At 51.2% G+C, this 23,986-nt stretch overlaps 1 protein-coding gene and 1 long non-coding RNA gene across 3 annotated transcripts in view; one reads left to right on the top strand and one right to left on the bottom strand.

The window, feature by feature from the left end:
- The window catches only part of LOC140390581 (uncharacterized), a 61,563-nt gene that overhangs the window by 28,568 nt on the left and 9,009 nt on the right, over positions 1-23,986 (top strand). The gene's annotated exons all lie outside the window — the stretch shown is intronic.
- LOC140390579 (nuclear factor 7, brain-like) lies at positions 1,056-23,243 on the bottom strand. Of its 2 annotated transcripts, XM_072475778.1 has the most exons (6): positions 22,739-23,243; positions 20,564-20,659; positions 20,255-20,488; positions 3,590-3,612; positions 3,388-3,503; positions 1,056-1,881 (listed from the first exon to the last, which is right to left on the bottom strand). In XM_072475778.1, the coding sequence occupies exons 1-6, from the start codon at positions 23,123-23,125 to the stop codon at positions 1,334-1,336; spliced, it is 1,404 nt and encodes a 467-aa protein (XP_072331879.1). In that variant the 5' UTR covers positions 23,126-23,243; the 3' UTR covers positions 1,056-1,333. The 2 variants fall into 2 exon arrangements, with proteins under 2 accessions (XP_072331879.1, XP_072331878.1); XM_072475777.1 differs by having other exon boundaries at positions 20,255-20,659.

Below are 23,986 nucleotides of genomic sequence, written 5' to 3'. Positions count from 1 at the left end.
AGAAAAAAACATGACTCTCTGGGTCATTACTGCTCGGCTGTTTTTATGGGGAAATCTATAAAATTCTAGCAGGAGTGGACAGGGTCGATGCAGGAAGGATGTTCCCGATGGTGGGGGGTGTCCAGAACCAGGGTCACAGTCTGAGGATTCGGGGTAGACCACTTAGGACAGAGATGCGGAGAAATGTCTTGACCCAGAGAGCGGTGAGCCTGTGGAATTCGCTATCGCAGGGAGTGGCTGACTCCAAAACATTGTGGGCGGGAATCTCCGTTTCCCGATCCTGGTTTCACAACCGGCTATCGGGCGGAAAATCCATTTTTGCGATGGTATCGGGGTTGGCGCCTGTTTTACGCAGGTTTCACGTGCTCTGCCGTCTCCGAAACGGCATCCACTGCGGCCAGAGTCCGACGGGAGCCGCGCTGCTGGCCGGTGGGGCTTCTTCGAGGGCTGCGGGAACGGGGGGGGGGGGGGGTGGTGAGCGGGTGTCCAAGGGGGCACTATCTGGCCATTCGGGCCCGGGCGCAGCCGGTGCCATGTTGGACGCTGCTACCGCTCGTCGCCGCGCACGGGCCCGGCGATTCCCCAGCCGTTTATTTCGTGGAGGCCGGGCGTTTTACGTGACGCGGCTGCTCGCCCCTCACTGGTTGTTGAAGTGGTCCAGGGGTGACGCCAGTTTTGCTGTCGCAGAACTCCGCGAATCCTACTCCGGGGTCAACACTTAGTCTCAGGAGCGGAGAATGCCGCCGGTTTTGTTTCGACTTTAAAGCAGGTCAAGGGACCGGAATGGGATAAAGATGATGTCGGTAACGGGAGGAGCCAGGTCTGTAGCAAGCTGAGCAGGAGCTTTTGCCAAATGCTGTCAGGCTAAGCAGTAGTCTGACACAGACACGAGGAAACTGCAGGCTGGTTTCCTGAAAGGATCTCTTGCTCTCTTCAAGCAGTCTTTCCAAGGAATATCAACCCAGAGGACAGCAAGATTCCATGTATTTGCTAACTTCCTTTACAAGTGGTGTTTGTCCTGTGATGGTTTTGCTCGACTGGAGATAGAGAAGGGATCAGTTAGAACTTACAAGCGTTTCCTTTTATTGTTAAGTATTGTTGAACTGTTAATTGTAAGATATTTTCTGTGATGTTAATGTGTTTGATCCTGCGTTACGAATAAAGTTGATTATAATATACCATATCCCTATTTGTCAGCAGCATAACTCCTCACAGTTTTGCAAATTAAATTTTAAAAGTGTTTTGGGGTTCGTGTCCTTGGTCGCGCTAAATTGACCCTGACTGTCGTAACGGTAGGTGGGGTCCTGGGGATAGGGGGAGGGCAGATCCCCCATCAGAGCCAAGCTGTGCAGCAAATTCGCAGGGGCTCAGAATTCCTCCCCCCTTCATTCAGACAGGGGCTGAAGTAGGGGAAAAGCCTCCCCGTGAAGGTGTGGGTGAAGGTGTGGAGATGGGACATGTCGTCCGCATTGTAGAAGGACACCTGTCCCCCCTCGTAGTCCAGGAATACCCCAATCTTCCGCGGCCTGGCCCTGGGGGAGAGGCGAGTGCGAGGGCTGGTGACGGCCCAGTAATCCCTCCCGTTTCGCAGCCACACCATCCAATATCCGGTGTCAGGCGTCGGAGCGTCGTTCCCCTTCCGGTCGACAGATTCCCGAGCCACGCCGACATCCCACTTGGTTTTGTCCGTCACGGCCACCTCCCAGTAATGCCTCCCCGATGTGAAGCCCTCGCTGGCCAGGACACACACGTAAGGACTGAATCGCTCCGGCGTCTCAGGCAGCTGTTGCCGGAAGTCCCCGTGTCTCACCTCCATCAGGTCCTCGGAAAGGAAGAGGCGGCAATGTGCAGTCCTTGGATCGAGGGTCAACGGGGCTGGAGCTGAGGGGGAGAGAGGGGGAGAGATGGGGAGAGCGGGAGAGAGCGGGAGAGAGCGGGAGAGAGGGGGAGAGAGGGGGGAAGAGCGGGAGAGAGCGGGAGAGAGCGGGAGAGAGGGGGGGAGATTGGGGGGAGATTGGGGGGAGATTGGGGGGAGATTGGGGGGAGATTGGGGGAGATTGGGGGGAGATTGGGGGGAGATTTGGGGGGAGATTGGGGGGGAGATGGGGGGGAGAGGGAGAAGGAGAGGGAGGGAGAGAGCGGGAGAGGGGGAGAGATGGGGGGGAGATGGGGGGGAGATGGGGGGGAGAGGGAGAGAGGGAGAAGGAGAAGGAGAGGGAGGGAGAGAGCGGGAGAGGGGGAGAGATGGAGGGAGAGGGAGAGAGCGGGAGAGAGAGGGGGAGAGGGAGAGAGAGGGAGAGAGAGGGAGAGAGAGGGAGAGAGAGGGAGAGAGAGAGAAAAGAGAGAGGGAGAGAGCGGGGGTGAAAGAGGGAGAGAGAGGGAGAGAGAAGGGGAGAGAGAGAGAAGGGGAGAAAGAGAGAGTGAGAGAGAGAGAGAGGGTGAGAGAGAGGGGGAGCAAGAGAGGGAGAGAGAGAGAAAGAGGGAGAGAATAAATCGTCATATTGATTGAACCTCGGTGAGTTCCCGCAGTGAACCTTGTCGATGGTGCACGCGGCTGACACTGTCCGTCGGAGGGGGGGGGGGGGGGGAGTGAATAATCGAGGCACTCAATAATATACATAGCACTATCCTTGTTGAGAGTAAATATTCTTGAGTAAATATTTGCACAAAATACTAATTTGTTGGACAGAATGCCTCCTTCTGCACTGTCGGAATTCAATGAAATCTTTCACCCCTTTTGTTAATCGAGTATCTATCCAGCTCTGTCAAAAATAAGCGGAGATTCTGCATCCACCGCCTTTTGAGGAAGAGAGTTCCAGAGACTCACCGCCCTCCGAGAGGAAATAATTCTCCTCATCTCCATCTTAAATGGGCGACCCCTGTTAAACAGTGACCCCCTCGTTCTAGATTCTCCCACAAGAGGAATCGTCCTCTCCACACCCACCCCGTCAGCACCCCCTCAGGGTCTTAAAGGTTCCGATCAAGTCGCCTCTCTCTCTTCTAAACTCCAACGGATACAAACCGAACCTCTCCAACCTTTCCTCATCAGACAACCCGCCCAATCCTGGTGTTAGTCTGGTGAACCTTCTCTGAACTGCTTCGAACTCATCGACACCTTTCCTGAAATAAGGAGACCAATACTGCGCACTATGCCCCAGATGTGGTCTCGCCAATGCCCTCTACAACTGAAGCATAACCTCTCTCCTGGTGTGATTACTTCCCCCTCAATCAGTTCCACCTCACAATAAACAAGAACATTCGATTAGCTTCCCTAATCACTTGCTGTTCCTATACAGCAGCCTTGTGCATTCCAAATATTCCACTAGCGAAGGTTTTCAGCTGCTGCAGTTTTTACGGGTAAAGCGTGGAGAAGGTTTCATTCCTCACCAGGGTTAATCGTGATCATCATTTCTTTTAAAGCTGCATATTGCAAAGGACCCTTGAATATTCCCAGCGACAGATCCGCCTGGATTGGTGGCAGGCTTTTATAGTTATCTGTCGTTCTAGAAAGAGGGAAAGATTCAATGTCTTTTTTGAGGAACTTGAGGGTAATTCGTTTTAATTTAAGTCGCTAAAAACAGTGTCTTACCTCTTCCTCCACCGGTGTTCCCCCTGAAAGAGACAGAATTTACATTTCAGTCACAAGCGACCTTCCAACCCCACATTCGTACCGCCGCTAAGAACGCCTATTTCCACCTCCGTAGTATTGCTCAACACCCCTCCTGTGTCATGTGGGAGTACCTTTAAGAAATGGGGGGGGGGGGGGTTAAATCGAATAGCTATAGTGAATGTCGCTTTAAGAAATGTTTGTCTGCTCGAGTTACTGCAGTGATGTCAGAGTGTGGGTGGAGCTGGGCTGTCCGTCAGTTTTTAGTTTCACTTTGAGGAAAAGCTTGGGTGCGTCTGTGTTTTTTTGGTTTCGTTTCAGTGTTGGAGCTGAAGCCAGCCAGAGAAGGTGTACTGTTGATCTCTCTGCCATGTAAAGACTATCTCTCGATCATTTGGTGAATTCAGAGTGATAACTGTTCTCAGTAGAGAATTTAAACCTGATGTGCTTCTGTTAAAAGTTTTTTTTAATGTCTTATAGATGTTAAAAGGAAAGTTTAAGGATTACTTAGTGTTGTATTCTTTGGGGGTTGTATTTGAATTGATGGTTGCTCAGATGTTCACTGTTTGTTTTAGAAAGGTTAACTTGAGTTCATGGAATAAACATTATTTTGCTTTAAGAAATACTTTTCAATTTCTGCTGTCCCACACCTGTAGAGTGGGCCGTGTGCTCCCCATACCACAATCTAGTAAAAGTTATGTGTCAGGTGAACTCCATGATATACTTTGGGGTTCTCCAAACCGTGGCCCATAACACCTGCCTTGGCTCATCCGCTGCTGATGCGCGCGTTGCTGCCCTCAGTGCCTCTGGACCTGGCTATCTGGGTGACTGCGGAGTTTGCACGTGGTCCCAGTGTCTGCCTGGGTTTCCTCTGGGTGCTCCAGTTCCAGCTCACAGACGTGCAGGTTAGGTGGATTGGCCACGATCAATTGCCCCTTAGTGTCCAAAAGGTGAGATGGGGTTACGGGGACAGGGTGGGTGCAGACTCGATGGGCCGAATGGCCTCCTTCTGCACTGTAGGGATGCTATGGAATGCCGGCCCCTTGAGCATCCCCCATTTCTGGAATTTCCTCCCTCAACCTCAAACCCCCCCCCCCCCCCCTCCTCCACCCCGCCCCCTCACTTCACCCCTTGCAGGCAATCCTTAAAACTGACCCGAGTGACGGATCTCGTGGTGAACCTGACCTCGTATCGCCCGATTTGCTTTCACGCTTTCTGCTTAATAAATCCTAGGAAGCAGGTTGGGTCACTTCATTCCATTGTGTGCAGGAGGGTTTCCTGACACAGTATGTAGATAGGCCAACGAGAGGCGAGGCCGTATTGGATTTGGTACTGGGTAATGAACCAGGACAGGTGTTAGATTTGGAGGTAGGTGAGCACTTTGGTGATAGTGACCACAATTCGATTACGTTTACTTTAGTGATGGAAAGGGATAGGTATATACCGCAGGGCAAGAGTTATATCTGGGGAAAGGCAATTATGATGCGATGAGGCAAGACTTAGGATGCATCGGATGGAGAGGAAAACTGCAGGGGATGGGCACAATGGAAATGTGGAGCTTGTTCAAGGAACAGCTACTGCGTGTCCTTGATAAGTATGTACCTGTCAGGCAGAGAGGAAGTGGTCGAGCAAGGGAACCGTGGTTTACTAAAGCAGTCGAAACACTTGTCAAGAGGAAGAAGGAGGCTTATGTAAAGATGAGACATGAAGGTTCAGTTAGGGCGCTCGAGAGTTACAAGTTAGCTAGGAAGGACCTAAAGAGAGAGCTAAGCAGAGCCAGAAGGGGACATGAGAAGTCTTTGGCAGGTAGGATCAAGGATAACCCTAAAGCTTTCTAAATATTATGTCAGGAATAAAAGAATGACTAGGGTAAGAGTAGGGCCAGTCAAGGACAGTAGTGGGAAGTTGTGCGTGGAGTCCGAGGAGATAGGAGAGGTGCTAAATGAATATTTTTCGTCAGTATTCACACAGGAAAAAGACAATGTTGTCGAGGAGAATACTGAGATTCAGGCTACTAGACTAGAAGGGCTTGAGGTTCGTAAGGAGGAGATGTTAGCAATTCTGGAAAGTGTGAAAATAGATAAGTCACCTGGACCGGATGGGATTTATCCTAGGATTCTTTGGGAAGCTAGGGAGGAGATTGCTGAGCCTTTGGCTTTGATCTATAAGTCATCTTTGTCTACAGGAATAGTGCCAGAAGACTGGAGGATAGCAAATGTTGTCCCCTTGTTCAAGAAGGGGAGTAGAGGCAACCCTGGTAATTATAGACCAGTGAGCCTTACTTCTGTTGTGGGCAAAGTCTTGGAAAGGTTTATCAGAGATAGGATGTATAATCATCTGGAAAGGAATAATTTGATTAGAGATAGTCAACACGGTTTTGTGAAGGGTAGGTCGTGCCTCACAAACCTTATTGAGTTCTTTGAGAAGGTGACCAAACAGGTGGATGAGGGTAAAGCAGTTGATGTGGTGTATATGGATTTCAGTAAAGCGTTTGATAATGTTCCCCACGGTAGGCTACTGCAGAAAATACGGAAGCATGGGATTCAGGGTGATTTAGCAGTTTGGATCAGAAATTGGCTAGTTGGAAGAAGACAAAGGGTGGTGATTGAAAGGGTGGTGATTGATGGGATATGTTCAGACTGGAGTCCAGTTACTAGTGGTGTACCACAAGGATCTGTTTTGGGGCCACTGCTGTTTATCATTTTTATAAATGACCTGGAGGAGGGCGTAGAAGGATGGATGAGTAAATTTGCAGATGACACTAAAGTCGGTGGAGTTGTGGACAGTGCGGAAGGATGTTACAAGTTACAGAGGGACATAGATAAGCTGCAGCGCTGGGCTGAGAGGTGGCAAATGGAGTTTAATGCAGAAAAGTGTGAGGTGATTCATTTTGGAAGGAATAACAGGAAGACAGATTTTGTGAGGGCCACGAAGAATCCAGCACGAGTTTTAAGGATACAAAGTAATAACATTTATTTACAATAACATATATATAACAGCAGCAGCAACTTCCCTTGCTGCACACATTCCTGCTGGTTCCAAACTGGCCAGCTTTATTTATACAGGGAGTCTGCTAATGGTTTCTCCGCCCCCCCCTCATTGGGGAAGCTCATACTCCCACAGGATTGTGGGATTGTCATTAGTCCCCAGCCAATGGTAAGCAGGCAGGTTATAACATCCCTCCCCCCAAAGTCCAAGGAATCCACCGAAGACCCTGGCGAAGGAGGGCGTCGGACTCGTTTTGCCGCAGGCCGGACACCATTTGCACGCGGCGCTGGATCAGGCGGCGTGTAACGAGACAGAGACCGGCGCTTCCGTGATGAACGGCGCAACGGTTGTACATCCACAGCCCGTGGACCCGAGGATTCTCCCTCTGATGCATCCTGTGTCTCCATCTTGGAGTCAGAGTCTGTTGCCTCCGTCATGTCAGCGTCTCTATCTCCATTCGGTTCCGTAACGACCTGCGCAGGCTTCGAGTGAGGCACCAGTGGAAGATTGTGAGGACTACCTTCCCTTGTCTCTGGTCTTTGCGGCTGGAGAAATGAGCTCCGGGGGCGGGGAATCTTTTGAGGGGATGATCTTCTGGACCGGACGTGGTCTACATGTTTTCGCTGGAGACGACCCTGGGCTTGCACTTGGTAAGATATAGGGCCCGTTTGGCGAAAGATTACACCAGGAACCCACTGGGCACCACCAGCAAAATTCCGAACGAACACTGGGTCACCGGGCGCAAACTGCCGAATCGGACGATGCCGAGAAAATCCCTGTCCCTGCCGTTCTTGTGTGCGGCGTACTTTTGCGCCAATGTCCGGGAAAACCATACTAAGGCGGGTGCGAAGTCTCCGGCCCATTAGGAGTTCTGCGGGAGCTACCCCAGTCACCGTATGGGGGGTGGTCCTGTATGTAAACAAAAAGCGAGCCAGTCTCGTGTCCATTGATCCGGAAGACTGCTTCTTTAGGCCTCTTTTGAATGTCTGCACTGCGCGCTCTGCCAACCCATTTGAAGCCGGGTGGTAAGGGGCAGTGCGGATATGGCGTATGCCGTTCATCTTCGTGAGCCTCGCAAACTCCTCACTCGTGAATGGAGTGCCGTTATCCGTGACCAGCACCTCGGGGAGGCCATGCGTACTAAAAGACAAACGCATCTTTTCAATTGTTGCGCAGGACGTTGTCGCCTGCATCTTATGCACCTCTAGCCATTTAGACTGGGCATCGATTAATAGAAGGAACATGGATCCTTGAAAAGGGCCGGCGAAATCTGCATGCAAGCGTGCCCAAGGCCGCCCTGGCCATTCCCAGTGATGTAGGGGCGCGGCCGGCGGAAGCTTCTGATGCTCCTGGCAAATGGAGCAGTTTTGGGCCACATTCTCAATGTCGGTGTCGAGGCCTGGCCACCAGACATAACTCCAGGCCAACATTTTCATTTTGGTCACGCCCGGATACCCTTTGTGCAAGTCTGATAATATCAGCTCCTGGCCTTTTTCCGGGACAACCACACGCGTCCCCCACAAGAGGATGCCGTCTTCCACGCTGAATTCTGACAGCTTGGAGGAAAATGCCCGCAACTCGCCTGGGAGCTGTCTATGCTGCCCACCATACAGGACTATGTGCCGAACCTTTGACAGGACTGGCTCCGTCTGGGTCCACTCACGGATCTGTGATGCCGTGACAGGCAAGGTGTCCATAAAATTTAGGGTTGCAACCACCTCACCGGTCGTGGGGGTCGACATGGGGCCGGTCGATAAAGGCAATCGGCTCAGTGCGTCGGCATTCGCTATCTGCGTACCTGGTTTGTGCTCCAGAGAATACTCGTATGCAGCAAGCAACAAAGCCCAGCGCTGGATCCGTGCAGAAGCAATGGGCGGTATTGGCTTATCCTCTCGGAAAAGTCCCAGCAGAGGCTTATGATCAGTCACGATAGTGAAATGGCGGCCATACACGTACTGGTGGAAACGTTTCACCGCGAAAACCACTGCCAGGCCCTCCTTCTCGATCTGCGCGTACTTCTTCTCCGCTGCAGTCAATGTGCGGGAGGCGAAAGCTATCGGTCGCTCGGCCCCGTTCTCCATCTTGTGGGACAGGACAGCCCCAATACCATACGGGGGTGCATCACATGTGACGAGCAAAGGTTTTCCAGGATCATAGTGGGTTAGTAACCCAGACGACGACAATTGTTGCTTTACCCGCCGGAAAGCGGTTTCTTGCGGCTGACCCCAAACCCAGGTGTGATTTTTCTTTAGCAGCAGGTGTAAGGGGGTCAGCGTAGTTGCCAGATTGGGGAGGAACTTCCCGTAATAGTTTACGAGACCGAGAAAAGAACGAAGATGCGAAGTGTCAGTCGGGGTGGGGGCATGTTGAATTGCACGCACCTTCTCTGCGACGGGGTGCAGACCCTCGCGGTCCACCCGATAACCTAGGTAGACTACTTCTTTTGCCTGAAATACGCACTTTGTGTGGCGTAAACGGACTCCAGCCTCCGAAAGGCGTCTAAGGACAGCCTCCAGATTTTCCAAATGCTCTTGCTCCGACGTCCCTGTAATCAACACGTCATCTAGGTAGACAGCCACACGTGGTAAACCTCTCAAAATACCCTCCATAACACGTTGAAAAATTGCGCAGGCAGAGGATACTCCAAAGGGCAACCGTGTATATTCATACAGGCCCCGGTGTGTATTAATTGTTACATATGGTCGGGAGGCAGGGTCCAGCTCCAACTGAAGGTAGGCGTGACTCATATCTAATTTTGTGAATGAGAGTCCACCTGCAAGTTTCGCGTAGAGATCCTCTATGCGAGGCATTGGATATCGGTCGAGTCGGGAAACCGTATTCACTGTAAGTTTATAGTCGCCACACAAGCGAACTGTGGCATCTGGCTTCATTACAGGTACAATTGGTGCTGCCCAGTCAGCAAAACGGACGGGCCTGATAATACCCCAACTCTCCAAACGAGTGAGCTCCCCTTCTACCTTCTCGAGCAAGGCGTAAGGCACTGGCCGCGCCCGGAAATAGCGCGGCGTGGCTCCTGGTTCAACTTGGATACGGGCTACGGCCCCTTTTATTTTCCCCAAACCAGGCTGGAATACATCTGGGTATCGTCCTAGCACCTCAGTCAACCCTCCAGAAACTGTTTGGAGGATGTGCTGCCATTGCAACCGCAAATGGCGCAACCAGTCCCGACCCAACAGGCTGGGCCCATGGCCGCGCACCACGATAAGTGGGAAACGCCCCTCCTGGCGTCCATAGACAACAGGGGTCATTGTAGTTCCTGCAATGTCCAGTGGTTCCCCCGTGTAGGTGGCCAACCTGGCCTGTGAGTCAGTTAGTGTAAGGGTCTGTATACCCTGCTTGATGCGGTCGAATGTCCTCTGGGCGATCACTGAGACCGCTGCGCCAGTGTCCAACTCCATCTCAAGCGGGTGGCCATTGACCCATACTGTCACCTTAATGGGGGCCACACGGGGAGCTGCCACACAATGCAGCTGCAGGCAGTCGTCCTCCGTCTCCACGTCCTCAGGAGTAGTCGCCGCAGGTTCATCCACATGGAAGGTACGGCCCCTGGGCTGGTCCCAGTTACGGCCCCTGGGCTGTTTCGGTCGAAACGACAGCGCCTCTGGCGCCCCCAGGACCGCCGTCCGCGACGGGGTCGGCGCCTACAAGTCTGACACGGACATGGCTCCTCATCCATTGGCTCTGGAGAAGGCTCCCTTCGGGGAGGAATGTCCGACGGCCACTGGCATCGGTCCGGACGGTGCCTCGCCCAAGGTACCGCAGGAGTGCGGGGGGACGTTTTCGGACGGAAGGGGTTGCGCCCCAAGGCATGCACTTCCATTCCCTGTAGCTCCTGTACTCCTCGCTCTGCGCTCTCTCGGGACAAGACTATTTGAATGGCCTGTTGAAAAGTCAATGTTGGCTCCGCTAACAACTTTCTCTGGGTTGCTGCATTGTTAATACCGCAAACCAAACGGTCGCGTAACATTTCTGACAAGGTCTCACCAGTCACAGTACTCCGCAATCCTGTGTAGCCTGGATAGAAAATCAGCAAGGGATTCTCCAGGGGTCCTCTCAGCGGTATTAAACCGGTAACGCTGGACTATCGTGGACGGGGTTGGGCTAAAGTGTTGCCCCACTATATTCACAAGTTCATCAAACGTTCTGGTGTCCGGCGCAGCTGGGTACGTAAGGCTCCTAATCACCCCAAACGTATGCGGGCCGCAGGCGGTGAGCAATATGACCACCTGGCTCTCGTTTTCGGTGATATTGTTTGCCCGGAAATAGTAACGCATCCGTTGTGTGTATTGGTTCCAGCTTTCCAGCGCAGCATCAAAAACATCCAAACGTCCGTACAGAGGCATGGTATAATAGAAAACAACTTCCAACCTGTATCCAACAAAAATCCAGGGAGGTGGCTTCAGCTATTCACTTTAACCCTCGTCGCCAGTTTTGTGAGGGCCACGAAGAATCCAGCACGATTTTTAAGGATACAAAGTAATAACATTTATTTACAATAACATATATATAACAGCAGCAGCAACTTCCCTTGCTGCACACACATTCCTGCTGGTTCCAAACTGGCCAGCTTTATTTATACTTGTAGTTTAAACAAAGAACAAAGAACAAAGAAATGTACAGCACAGGAACAGGCCCTTCGGCCCTCCAAGCCCGCGCCGACCATACTGCCCGACTAAACTACAATCTTCTACACTTCCTGGGTCCGTATCCTTCTATTCCCATCCTATTCATATATTTGTCAAGATGCCCCTTAAATGTCCCTATCGTCCCTGCTTCCACTACCTCCTCCGGTAGCGAGTTCCAGGCACCCACTACCCTCTGCGTAAAAAACTTGCCTCGTACATCTACTCTAAACCTTGCCCCTCTCACCTTAAACCTATGCCCCCTAGTAATTGACCCCTCTACCCTGGGGAAAAGCCTCTGACTATCCACTCTGTTTATGCCCCTCATCATTTTGTATACCTCTATCAGGTCGCCCCTCAACCTCCTTCGTTCCAGAGAGAACAAACCAAGTTTATTCAATCGCTCCTCATAGCTTATGCCCTCCATACCAGGCAACATTCTGGTAAATCTCTTCTGCACCCTCTCTAAAGCCTCCACATCCTTCTGGTAGTGTGGCGACCAGAATTGAACACTATACTCCAAGTGTGGCCTAACTAAGGTTCTATACAGCTGCAACATGACTTGCCAATTCTTATACTCAATGCCCCGGCCAATGAAGGCAAGCATGCCGTATGCCTTCTTGACTACCTTCTCCACCTGTGTTGCCCCTTTCAATGACCTGTGGACCTGTACTCCTAGATCTCTTTGACTTTCAATACTCTTGAGGGTTCTACCATTCACTGTATATTCCCTACCTGCATTAGCCCTTCCAAAATGCATTACCTCACATTTGTCCGGATTAAACTCCATCTGCCATCTCTCCGCCCAGTTACTAATGGTTTCTCCGCCCCCCCTCATTGGGGAAGCTCATACTCCCACAGGATTGTGGGATTGTCATTAGTCCCCAGCCAATGGTAAGCAGGCAGGTTATAACAACAGAGTACTGGGCTAATGGTAAGATTCTTGGCAGTGTGGATGAGCAGAGAGATCTCGGTGTCCATGTACATAGATCCCTGAAAGTTGCCACCCAGGTTGAGAGGGTTGTTAAGAAGGCGTACGGTGTGTTAGCTTTTATTGGTAGAGGGATTGAGTTTCGGAGCCATGAGGTCATGTTGCAGCTGTACAAAACTCTGGTACGGCCGCATTTAGAGTATTGCGTGCAATTCTGGTCGCCGCATTATAGGAAGGATGTGGAAGCATTGGAAAGTGTGCAGAGGAGATTTACCAGAATGTTGCCTGGTATGGAGGGAAGATCTTGTGAGGAAAGGCTGAGGGACTTGAGGCTGTTTTCGTTAGAGAGAAGAAGGTTAAGAGGTGACTTAATTGAGGCATACAAGATGATCAGAGGATTGGATAGGGTGGACAGTGAGAGCCTTTTTCCTCGGGTGGTGATGTCTAGCACGAGGGGACAAAGCTTTAAATTGAGGGGAGATAGATATAGGACAGATGTCAGAGGTAGTTTCTTTACTCAGAGAGTAGTAAGGGTGTGGAATGCCCTGCCTGCAACAGTAGTGGACCCGCCAACACTAAGGGCATTCAAATGGTCATTGGATAAACATATGGACGATAAGGGAATAGTGTAGATGGGCTTTAGAGTGGTTTCACAGGTCGGCGCAACATCGAGGGCCGAAGGGCCTGTACTGCGCTGGAATGTTCGATGTTCAGCAATTCGAGCGGAGGTATAGTTAGACCTGTCACACAAAGCTCTCAGCATCGGAGAACTACTGTTCAACATTTGTGAAGGTGAAGTGGTAAAATGGCCAGGAATGTGCGTGGATAGACAGGCTGCTGCACACACAGACACACACACAGTCACACACACACAGATACACACATCAGATACACACACTCTCACACACAGACACACACACACAGATACACACACACAGACACACACATCAGATAGACACACTCTCACACACAGACACACACACAGATACACACATCAGATAGACACACTCTCACACACAGACACACACACACAGACACACACACACAGACACACACAGATACACACATCAGATAGACACACTCTCACACACAGACACACACACACAGACACACACACACAGACACACACATCAGATAGACACACTCTCACACACAGACACACACACAGACACACACATCAGATAGACACACTCTCACACACAGACACACACACAGATACACACATCAGATAGACACACTCTCACACACAGACACACACACAGATACACACATCAGATAGACACACTCTCACACACAGACACACACACACAGACACACACACAGATACACACATCAGATAGACACACTCTCACACACAGACACACACACACAGACACACACACAGATACACACATCAGATAGACACACTCACACACACAGACACACACACAGATACACACATCAGATAGACACACACACACACACACAGATACACACATCAGATAGACACACACACACAGACACACACACAGATACACACATCAGATAGACACACTCTCACACACAGACACACACACAGATTCACACATCTTTTAGACACACTCTCACACACAGACAGACACACAGATACACACATCAGATAGACACACTCTCACACACAGACACACACACAGATACACACATCAGATAGACACACTCTCACACACACAGATACACACATCAGATAGACACACACACACAGACACACACACAGATACACACATCAGATAGACACACTCTCACACACAGACACACACACAGATACACACATCAGATAGACACACTCTCACACACACAGATACACACATCAGATAGACACACACACACAGACACACACACAGACACACACATCAGATAGACACACTCTCACAGACAGACACACACACAGACACACACATCAGATCGACACATCAGATAGACACACTCTCACACACAGACACACACACACACAGATACGCTATCACAGACACACACACAGACACACACAGATACGCTATCACAGACAGACACACACATCCGATAGACACACTCTCACACACAGACACACACACAGATACACACATCAGATAGACACACTCTCACACACAGACACACACACAGATACACACATCAGATAGACACACTCTCACACACACAGATACACACATCAGATAGACACACACACACAGACACACACACAGATACACACATCAGATAGACACACTCTCACACACAGACACACACACAGATACACACATCAGATAGACACACTCTCACACACACAGATACACACATCAGATAGACACACACACACAGACACACACACAGACACACACATCAGATAGACACACTCTCACAGACAGACACACACACAGACACACACATCAGATCGACACATCAGATAGACACACTCTCACACACAGACACACACACACACAGATACGCTATCACAGACACACACACAGACACACACAGATACGCTATCACAGACAGACACACACATCCGATAGACACACTCTCACACACAGACACACACACAGATACACACATCAGATAGACACACTCTCACACACAGACACACACACACAGATACACACATCAGATAGACACACTCTCACACACAGATACACACATCAGATAGACACACTCTCACACACAGACACACACACAGATACACACATCAGATAGACACACTCTCACACTCAGACACACACATCAGATAGACACACTCTCACACACAGACACACACACAGATACACACATCAGATAGACACACTCTCACACACAGACACACACACAGATACGCTATCACAGACAGACACACACACAGACACACACATCAGATAGACACATCAGATAGACACACTCACACACATAGACACACACACAGACACACACACAGATACACACATCAGATAGACACACTCTCACACACAGACACACACACAGACACACACATCAGATAGACACACTCTCACACACAGACACACACACAGATACACACATCAGATAGACACACTCTCACACACAGACACACACACAGATACGCTATCACAGACAGACACATGCACACAGATACACACATCAGATAGACACACACACACACACACAGACACTCACACATGTCATGTTATTTATAGATTACAATTCTAGCATCCGGAGATAGGTGGCGTGGCGACAGGAGAATGTTACTGGAACACAGACACATGTGAAGCAGAATGTGGAGAGGAGGCACAGAGCCCATGCGCATATCAACTAGCTCCTTAGTCAATGGTAATTAATATTAGTTAATCACAGTTATTTGTACTTAGCGATATTATCCAACAGTAATCACAGTAGACATCATAGAAACCCTTTAGTGTTTTAGTGGGTTAATAAACAGTTTTGTTCATTCACAAAGCCGTATGTTGTCTGATCATTTCTACCAGAAAGACATCGCCATCCATACATACAGAGAACATCTCTCTCTCACACACTCTCTCTCTCTCACACACTCGCTCTCTCTCGCACTCTCTCTCTCTCGCACTCTCTCTCGCACTCTCGCTCTCTCTCGCACTCTCTCTCTCTCTCGCGCACTCTCTCTCTCTCTCGCGCACTCTCTCTCTCTCGCGCACTCTCTCTCTCTCGCGCACTCTCTCTCTCGCGCACTCTCTCTCTCCCTCTCGCGCACTCTCTCTCTCCCTCTCGCGCACTCTCTCTCTCTCGCACATTCTCTCACTCTCTCGCACATTCTCTCTCACACACACTCTCTCTCCCTCTCGCGCACTCTCTCTCTCGCACACTCTCACTCTCTCGCACACTCTCACTCTCTCACTCTCCCTCTCGCACACTCTCACTCTCCCTCTCGCACACTCTCTCTCTCCCTCTCTCACACACTCTCTCTCTCTCTCTCACACACTCTCCCTCCCTCTCGCGCACTCTCTCTCCCTCTCGCGCACTCTCTCTCTCCCTCTCGCGCACACACTCTCTCTCTCACACGCTCTCTCCCTCTTTCGCACTCTCTCTCGCGCACACTCTCTCTCGCACACTCTCTCTCTCTCGCACACTCTCTCTCTCTCGCACACTCTCTCTCTCTCGCACACTCTCTCTCTCCCTCTCGCGCACTCTCTCTCTCCCTCTCGCGCACTCTCTCTCTCCCTCTCGCGCACACACTATCTCTCTCACACTCTCTCGCGCACTCTCCCTCTCTCACACGCTCTCTCTCTCTCTCGCACACTCTCTCTCGCACACTCTCTCTCTCGCACACTCTCTCTCTCGCACACTCTCTCTCTCCCTCTCGCACACTCTCTCTCTCTCTCACGCACACTCTCTCTCTCCCTCCCTCTCGTGCACACTCTCTCTCTCTCCCTCCCTCTCGTGCACACTCTCTCTCTCTCACGCTCTCTCGCACACTCTCTCTCTCTCGCACACTGTCTCTCTCTCGCACACTCTCTCTCTCGCACACTCTCTCTCTCTCTCGCACACTCTTTCTCTCTCTCGCACACTCTCTCTCTCACTCTCACATTCTCTCTCTCTCTCACACACACACACATTCTCTCTTTCTCTCTCTCACACACATTCTCTCTTTCCCTCTCTCTCACACACACACCCTCACTCTCAAAGAGGAACAAAGAAAATTACAGCACAGGAACAGGCCCTTCGGCCCTCCCAGCCTGCGCCGATCCAGATCCTTTATCTAAAGCTGTCGCCTATTTTCTAAGGATCTGTATCCCTCTGCTCCCCGCCCGTTCATGTATCTGTCGAGGTACATCTTAAAAGGCGCTATCGTGCCCGCCTCTACCACCTTCGCCGGCAATGCGTTCCAGGCACCCACCACCCTCTGCGTAAAGATCTTTCCACGCACATCTCCCTTAAACTTTCCCCCTCTCACCTTGAAATCGTGACCCCTTGTAATTGAGTCCCCCACTCTGGGAAAAAGCTTGTTGCTATCCACCCTGTCCACACCTCTCATGATTTTCTCGACCTCAATGAGGTTCCCCCTCAACCTCCGTCTTTCTAATGAAAATAATCCTAATCTACTCAACCTCTCCTCATAGCGAGCGCCCTCCATACCAGGCAACATCCTGGTGAACCTCCTCTGCACCCTCCCTAAAGCATCCACATCCTTCTGGTAATGTGGCGACCAGAACTGCACGCAGTATTCCAAATGGGGCCTAACCAAAGTCCTATACAACTGTAACATGACCTGCTGACTCTTGTACTCAATACCCCGTCCGATGAAGGCAAGCATGCTGTATGCCTTCTTGACCACTCTATCGACCTGCGTTGCCACCTTCAGGGTACAATGGACCTGAACTCCCAGATCTCTCTGTACATCAATTTTCCCAGGGCTCTTCCATTGACCGTATAGTCCGCTCTTGAATTAGATCTTCCAAAATGCATCACCTCGCATTTGCCTGGATTGAACTCCATCTGCCATTTCTCTGCCCAACTCTCCAATCTATCTATATTTTGCTGTATTCTCTGACAGTCCTCCTCGCTATCTGCAACTTCACCAATCTTAGTGTCATCTGCAAACTTGCTAATCAGACCACCTATACCTTCGTCCAGATCATTTATGTATATCACAAACAACAGTGGTCCGAGCACGGATCCCTGTGGAACACCACTAGTCACCTTTCTCCATTCTGAGACACTCCCTTCCACCACTACTCTCTGTCTCCTGTTGCCAGCCAGTTCTTTATCCATCTAGCTAGTACACCCTGAACCCCATGAGACTTCACTTTCTCCATCAGCCTACCATGGGAAACCTTATCAAATGCCTTACTGAAGTCCATGTATATGACATCTACAGCCCTTCCCTCATCAATTAACTTTGTCACTTCCTCAAAGAATTCTATTAAGTTGGTAAGACTTGACCTTCCCTGCACAAAACCATGTTGCCTATCACTGATCAGCCCATTTTCTTCCAAAGGGGAATAGATCCCATCCCTCAGTATCTTCTCAGCAGCTTCCCTACCACTGACATCAGGCTCACCGGTCTACAATTATCTGGATTATCCCTGCTACCCTTCTTAAACAAGGAGACAACATTAGCAATTCTCCAGTCCTCCGGTACCTCACCCATGTACAAGGATGCTGCAAATATATCTGTTAAGACCCCAGCTATTTCCTCTCTCACTTCCTGTGGTAATACCAGGTATTGCAGTATCTGAGAGGTGAATGACCATTGGCTTGACCTAGGGGTCTCCCATTGGATAATGTACATATACCCCACCTCTCAGGGTGGGGCTAAGAACCGATGCCATCCCAGCAGCCTTCACTTTCTGTATCATCGCTGCTGGGTACAGTTCTAGCTGATTAAAGCCGATTAGATATGATTCCTCTTTGTCTCGAGTGTATTGATTGTGCATCACTTCCCTCAGTAACCTGGGCTAGATCCCATCTGGACCTGGGGACTTGTCCACCTTAATGCCTTTTAGAATACCCAACACATCCTCCCTCCTTATGCCGACTTGACCTAGAGTAATCAAACATCCATCCCTAACCTCAACATCCATCATGTCCCTCACCTCGGTGAATACCGATGCAAAGTACTCGTTAAGAATCTCACCCATTTTCTCTGACTCCACGCATAACTTTCCTCCTTTGTCCTTGAGTGGGCCAACCCTTTCTCTAGTTAACCTCTTGCTCCTTATATATGAATAAAAGGCTTTGGGATTTTCCTTAACCCTGTTTGCTAAAGATATCTCATGAGCCCTTTTAGCCCTCTTGATTCCTCGCTTCAGATTGGTCCTACATTCCCGATATTCTTCCAAAGCTTTGTCTGTCTTCAGTCGCCTAGACCTTATGTATGCTTCCTTTTTCCTCTTAGCTAGTCTCACAATTTCACCTGTCATCCATGGTTCCCTAATCTTGCCATTTCTATCCCTCATTTTCACAGGGACGTGTCTGTCCTGCACTCTAATCAACCTCTCTTTAAAAGCCTCCCACGTAAGGGCAGCACGGTAGCATTGTGGATAGCACAATCGCTTCACAGCTCCAGGGTCCCAGGTTTGATTCCGGCTTGGGTCACTGTCTGTGCGGAGTCTGCACATCCTCCCCGTGTGTGCGTGGGTTTCCTCCGGGTGCTCCGGTTTCCTCCCACAGTCCAAAGATGTGCATGTTAGGTGGATTGGCCATGATAAATTGCCCTTAGTGTCAAAAATTGCCCTTAGTGTTGGGTGGGGTTACTGGTTTATGGGGATAGGGTGGAGGTGTTGACCTTGGGTAGGGTGCTCTTTCCAAGAGCCGGTGCAGACTCGATGGGCCCAATGGCCTCCTTCTGCACTGTACATTCTATAATATCAAATGTGAATTTACCTTCAAACAGCTGCTCCCAGTCCACATTCCCCAGCTCCTGCTGAATTTTGGTACAGTTGTTCTTCCCCCAATTTAGCACTCTCCCTCGCACTCTCTCTCTCTTACACACACATTCTCTCTCTCTTACATACACATTCTCTCTTTCGCTCTCTCACACTCTCTGTCCCTTACACACACATTCTCTCTTTCGCTCTCTCACACACACATTCTCTCTTTCTCTCTCTCACACTCTCTGTCCCTTACACACACATTCTCTCTTTCTCTCTCACACACACATTCTCTCTCTCACACACACATTCTCTCTTTCTCTCTCTCACTCTCTCTCTTACACACACATTCTCTCTCTCACACACATTCTCTCTCTCTCTCTCTCACTCTCTCTCTTACACACACATTCTCTCTCTCACACACATTCTCTCTTTCTCTCTCTCACACACATTTTCTCTATCTCTCTCACACACACTCTCTCCTTCTCTGTCTCTCACACACACACCCGCACTCTCTCTCTCGCACTCTCTCTCTCTTACACACACATTCTCTCTCTCTCACACAGACACATTCTCTCTTTCTCTCTCACACACACTCTCTCTTTCTCTCTCTCTCGCTCACACCCTCTCTCCCTCCCTCACTCGCACTTTCTCTCACACATCGCCAGTTGAAGGGGCGACACCCACAAGATTGCCCTTATATCAGTTGCGAACCAATAATTGGTTGTCAAACGTTCTGGACCATCGAGCTGAATTTGATTTATTGTTTTACTGAGCTGAGTTCAATAACAGAGTTTACCTGCGCAAAGGAAGCCAGGCCGTGACCCTCCAGCTGTGCCTGGACATCGCTCAGCTCCCGCTCAATCCAGTCCAAGTCCTCTCGGATCGCTCGGAGGTCGTCCTCCATGGGTTGCAGGAGCCTCTCCTCCTCTTCCCGGAGATTCCGGAGTAAACGCTGCTCTCTCTCCCGCAGGGTCCGATGCATTTTCTCGAACTCGGAGGCAATGTGGGCCTGCAGACTGTCGGCCTGCCCCTGTGGAGCGAAGGGGATTGAGTAACAGAGCGGGACCTGGGGAAGGCAGGGGGAGGTGGAGCGGGAGCACCTCACCTTCAGTCTGGAGACGTTGTGCGTTTGTTGGCGTTGAGCGTCTCGACGCCGCTCCCTTTCTCCCCTGAGGCAATCGATCGCCGACAGGAGCTCGGCCTACACATAACGAAAATACTCTCGATTATAACACGAGCAAAGGACCGTCCAGTCAATGATGCACGGTTGATGTACGATCGCTAACTGTACTGTCGGACATACGGTAAACAATTTGCGGACTTCAAACTCCCACAGATATGGAAATATAGAAGATGGGAGGAGGCCTTTTGGCCCTTCGAGCCCGCTCCGCCATTCATCACGATCATGGCTGATCATCCAACTCAATAGCCTAATCCTGCTTTCTCCCCATAGCCTTTGCTCCCCTTCGCCCTCAGTGCTATATCTAACTGCTTCTTGTAAACACTCCGAGGCTAAATGCGGAGGATCTGAGGCCTTTTACGTTGGAAAAAAAAAATTGGTGGCCCGCGCCCTCCCACACAGCCCGACCTCCGCGGAATAAACGGCCGGAGAATTGCCTGGACCGCGGTCGAGCCGTACAACAAGGCGCCGGTCCTGTGTGGACCCGACCTGCCAGGCAGTGCCCCCCCCCCCTGGACACCCCCCCCCCAGCCTTTGCTGAAGCCCCCCCCCCGCCCCGTAGCAGCACGGCTTCCGCCCGACTGCGCTGGGCGCAGTCCGCAGCCGCCACGCCGGGTTCCTGAGCCACACGTCAACCCTGCGGTGGGGATCTCGGCCCGTCGGGGGCGGAGCATCACGGGGGGGGGGGGGGGGGGAGAGCATTCCTGTGACGTCCAGAGGCAGTCCCAATGGCCTGCGGTGCACACCACGCGCCTCCATGACACCGGTTCGGAGGGGGCGTGAAACAAGGCCCTCGATTCAGCCCTAGAAATGGATTCTCCGCCCGATCAGCGATTACAAAATTGGCATCGGGAAGCGGAGAATCTTAACCCAGAATATTTTGGATTCAACTCCTTCCCGTGGGGGTTGACGGGCCCACTGCTCTCTGGGGGAAGAAACGTCGCCTTCTCTCTGTCCTGAATGGTTTACCCGGCCCGCCCCACACCTCCCCCCGCCGCACCTCTTCCAATAGTGCAGTGGGATCTCTCCGGCTCACCCATAGCTATAGAATCCCGACAGTGCAGAAGGAGGCCACTCAGCGCATCGATTCTGTACTGACCCTCTGAAAGAGCACACTACCGAGGTCCAAACCCCCCTCCTAGCCCCCTAACCCCACGAACCTGCACGTCTTTGGACTGTGGGAGGAAACCGGAGCACCCGGAGGAAACCCGCGCAGACACGGGGAGAAGGTGCAGACTCCGCACAGACAGTGACCCAAGCCGGGAATCGAACCTGGGACCCAGGCGCTGTGAAGCAGCAATGCCGCCAGAAACAACACGGGGCCATAAAAGACATAAGATCAGAAGAAACATGAGGAGTGGGCCATTCGGCCCCTCGAGCCAGCTCCGCCATTCAATTCGACCCTGGCCTCAATTCCTTTGAGGTAGGGGAGGGGAGGGGAGGGAAGAGGAAGGGAGGGGAGAGTAACCGAGGACGGGGAGGGGAGGGCTGGCTCACGGGTCACTGGACACCATGGGAGCGTTTTGAATATGGCTGCCAGGCGGGTGGGGAGCGTGGAGGCTCTCAGAGGTAGGGACACTGTCAGAGACCCGGCCTGCCTCTCGCGGCTGAATCAACGGAAAGGTCTGCAGTATCCGATAGGCCCCAGTAACCCACCAGCCAGACAGACACCGTTTTCCAACACCCAGCACAGAAAGGTGGAAAAACCCATCCGTAGCCCGCGCGCACGTGTGAGTGTGTGCTTTGCGTGTGAGTGAGTGTGAGAGAGTGTGTATGTGAGTGTTTGAGTCATGTGTGTGAATGTGCGCGTGACTGCGTGTTTGTGTGTGAGTGTGTGTTTTTTGTGCATGCGTGTGTGAGTGTGTGCGTGTGTGAGTGTGAGTGTGTGTGTGTGTGGGTGAGTGTGAGTGTGTGGGTGAGTGTGAGTGTGTGCGTGAGTGTGTGTGAGTGTGTGTGAGTGTGAGTGTGAGTGTGAGTGTGAGTGTGAGTGCGAGCGTGTGTGAGTGTGTGTGAGTGTGAGTGTGTGTGAGTGAGTGTGAGTGTGAGTGTGAGTGTGAGTGTGAGCGTGAGCGTGAGCGTGCATCATGCATCTTTACAGACCTCAATCCATTCCCTTGACGAAGCCTTTGCGTGATTGCCGTGCTCGGGGACACGTCTGCGGGCCAGGTAAACGGGTCGCTGCTCACTCCTGGGACAGAGCGCCCGTCCCTCGTCGCTGGGCAGACTTCCCGTCTCACCCCCCAGGCTCAAACGGCGGGCTTTCTCCGACAGGTTCCTCAGCGCACGGCTGCTGCGCAGGTCCCGCTGGCTGAAGGACCCCCGGCATTCGGGGCAGGACTCCTGACTTTGGCCGTACCGACACTGGGTGATGCAGGGCCGGCAGAAGGTGTGGCTGCACTGCAGTGTCACCGGGTCGCTGAAGAATTCGAGGCAAATGGGGCAGACCAGCTCCTCGGCAAAGATCTCAGCCTCTGTACTGGACGCCATTTGCACGTCTGGCGAGGGCAGGTGAAGGAATGTGGCTGGGTTGGGGTGTTTCCAGATCACATTACCTGTCGGACCTGTTTCTGCTTTGCAGTGGGAGGGTAAAGATCCAGTTGTCGTGGTCCACGTGGGTACCGACAACACAGGAAGAACAGGAACAGAGGTTCTGCAAAGGGAGTATGAACAGGTAGGCGCTAAATTAAAAAGCAGAAACCAAAAAGATAATAATCTCTGGATTACTATTGGAACCACAAGTAATTGGCACAGGGTTAATAAGATTCAGGTACCAAATTGGAAATGGTATGTTGGCCTTCATTGCGAGAGGATTTGAGTGCAGGAGCAGGGATATCTTACTGCAGCTGTACAGGGTCTGGGGGAGACCACATCTGGAGCAGTGTGCATTTTTGGCCTCCTTATCTAAGAAAAAATATATATTTCTTTTATTCATTGATGGGATGTGGTTAGACCAGACCACATCAGATCAGTCGTGATGTCATAGATTATCATAGAATTTACAGAGCAGAAGGAGGCCATTCGGCCTATCGAGTTTGCACCGGCTCTTGGAAAGAGCACCCTACCAAAGGTCAACACCTCCACCCTATCCCCATAACCCAGTAACCCCACCCAACACTAAGGGCAATTTTGGACACTAAGGGCAATTTTGGACACTAAGGGCAATTTATCGCGGCCAATCCACCTAACCTGCACATCTTTGGACTGTGGGAGGAAACCGGAGCACCCGGAGGAAACCCACGCACACACAGGGAGAACGTGCAGACTCCGCACAGACAGTGACCCAAGCCGGAATCGAACCTGGGACCCTGGAGCTGTGAAGCAATTGTGCCGTTGTCATTGAGTGGCGGA

Source organism: Scyliorhinus torazame, chromosome 14 (genome assembly GCF_047496885.1).
Source record: "Scyliorhinus torazame isolate Kashiwa2021f chromosome 14, sScyTor2.1, whole genome shotgun sequence".
Lineage (NCBI taxonomy): Eukaryota > Metazoa > Chordata > Chondrichthyes > Carcharhiniformes > Scyliorhinidae > Scyliorhinus > Scyliorhinus torazame.
Note: the sequence above shows the minus strand (reverse complement) of the source record. Positions and strands in the feature narration are given on the sequence as shown.

Coding starts and splice junctions, on each gene's coding strand:
- LOC140390579 (XM_072475777.1), bottom strand. CDS start 23,125: ATGGCGTCCAGTACAGAGGCTGAGATCTTTGCCGAGGAGCTGGTCTGC. Junction 3,613..20,254: donor GCCTGGCTTCCTTTGCGCAG/GTAAACTCTGTT, acceptor TGTCTCTTTCAG/GGGGAACACCGGTGGAGGAA. Junction 1,882..3,387: donor GATGATCACGATTAACCCTG/GTGAGGAATGAA, acceptor TCTCCCCCTCAG/CTCCAGCCCCGTTGACCCTC.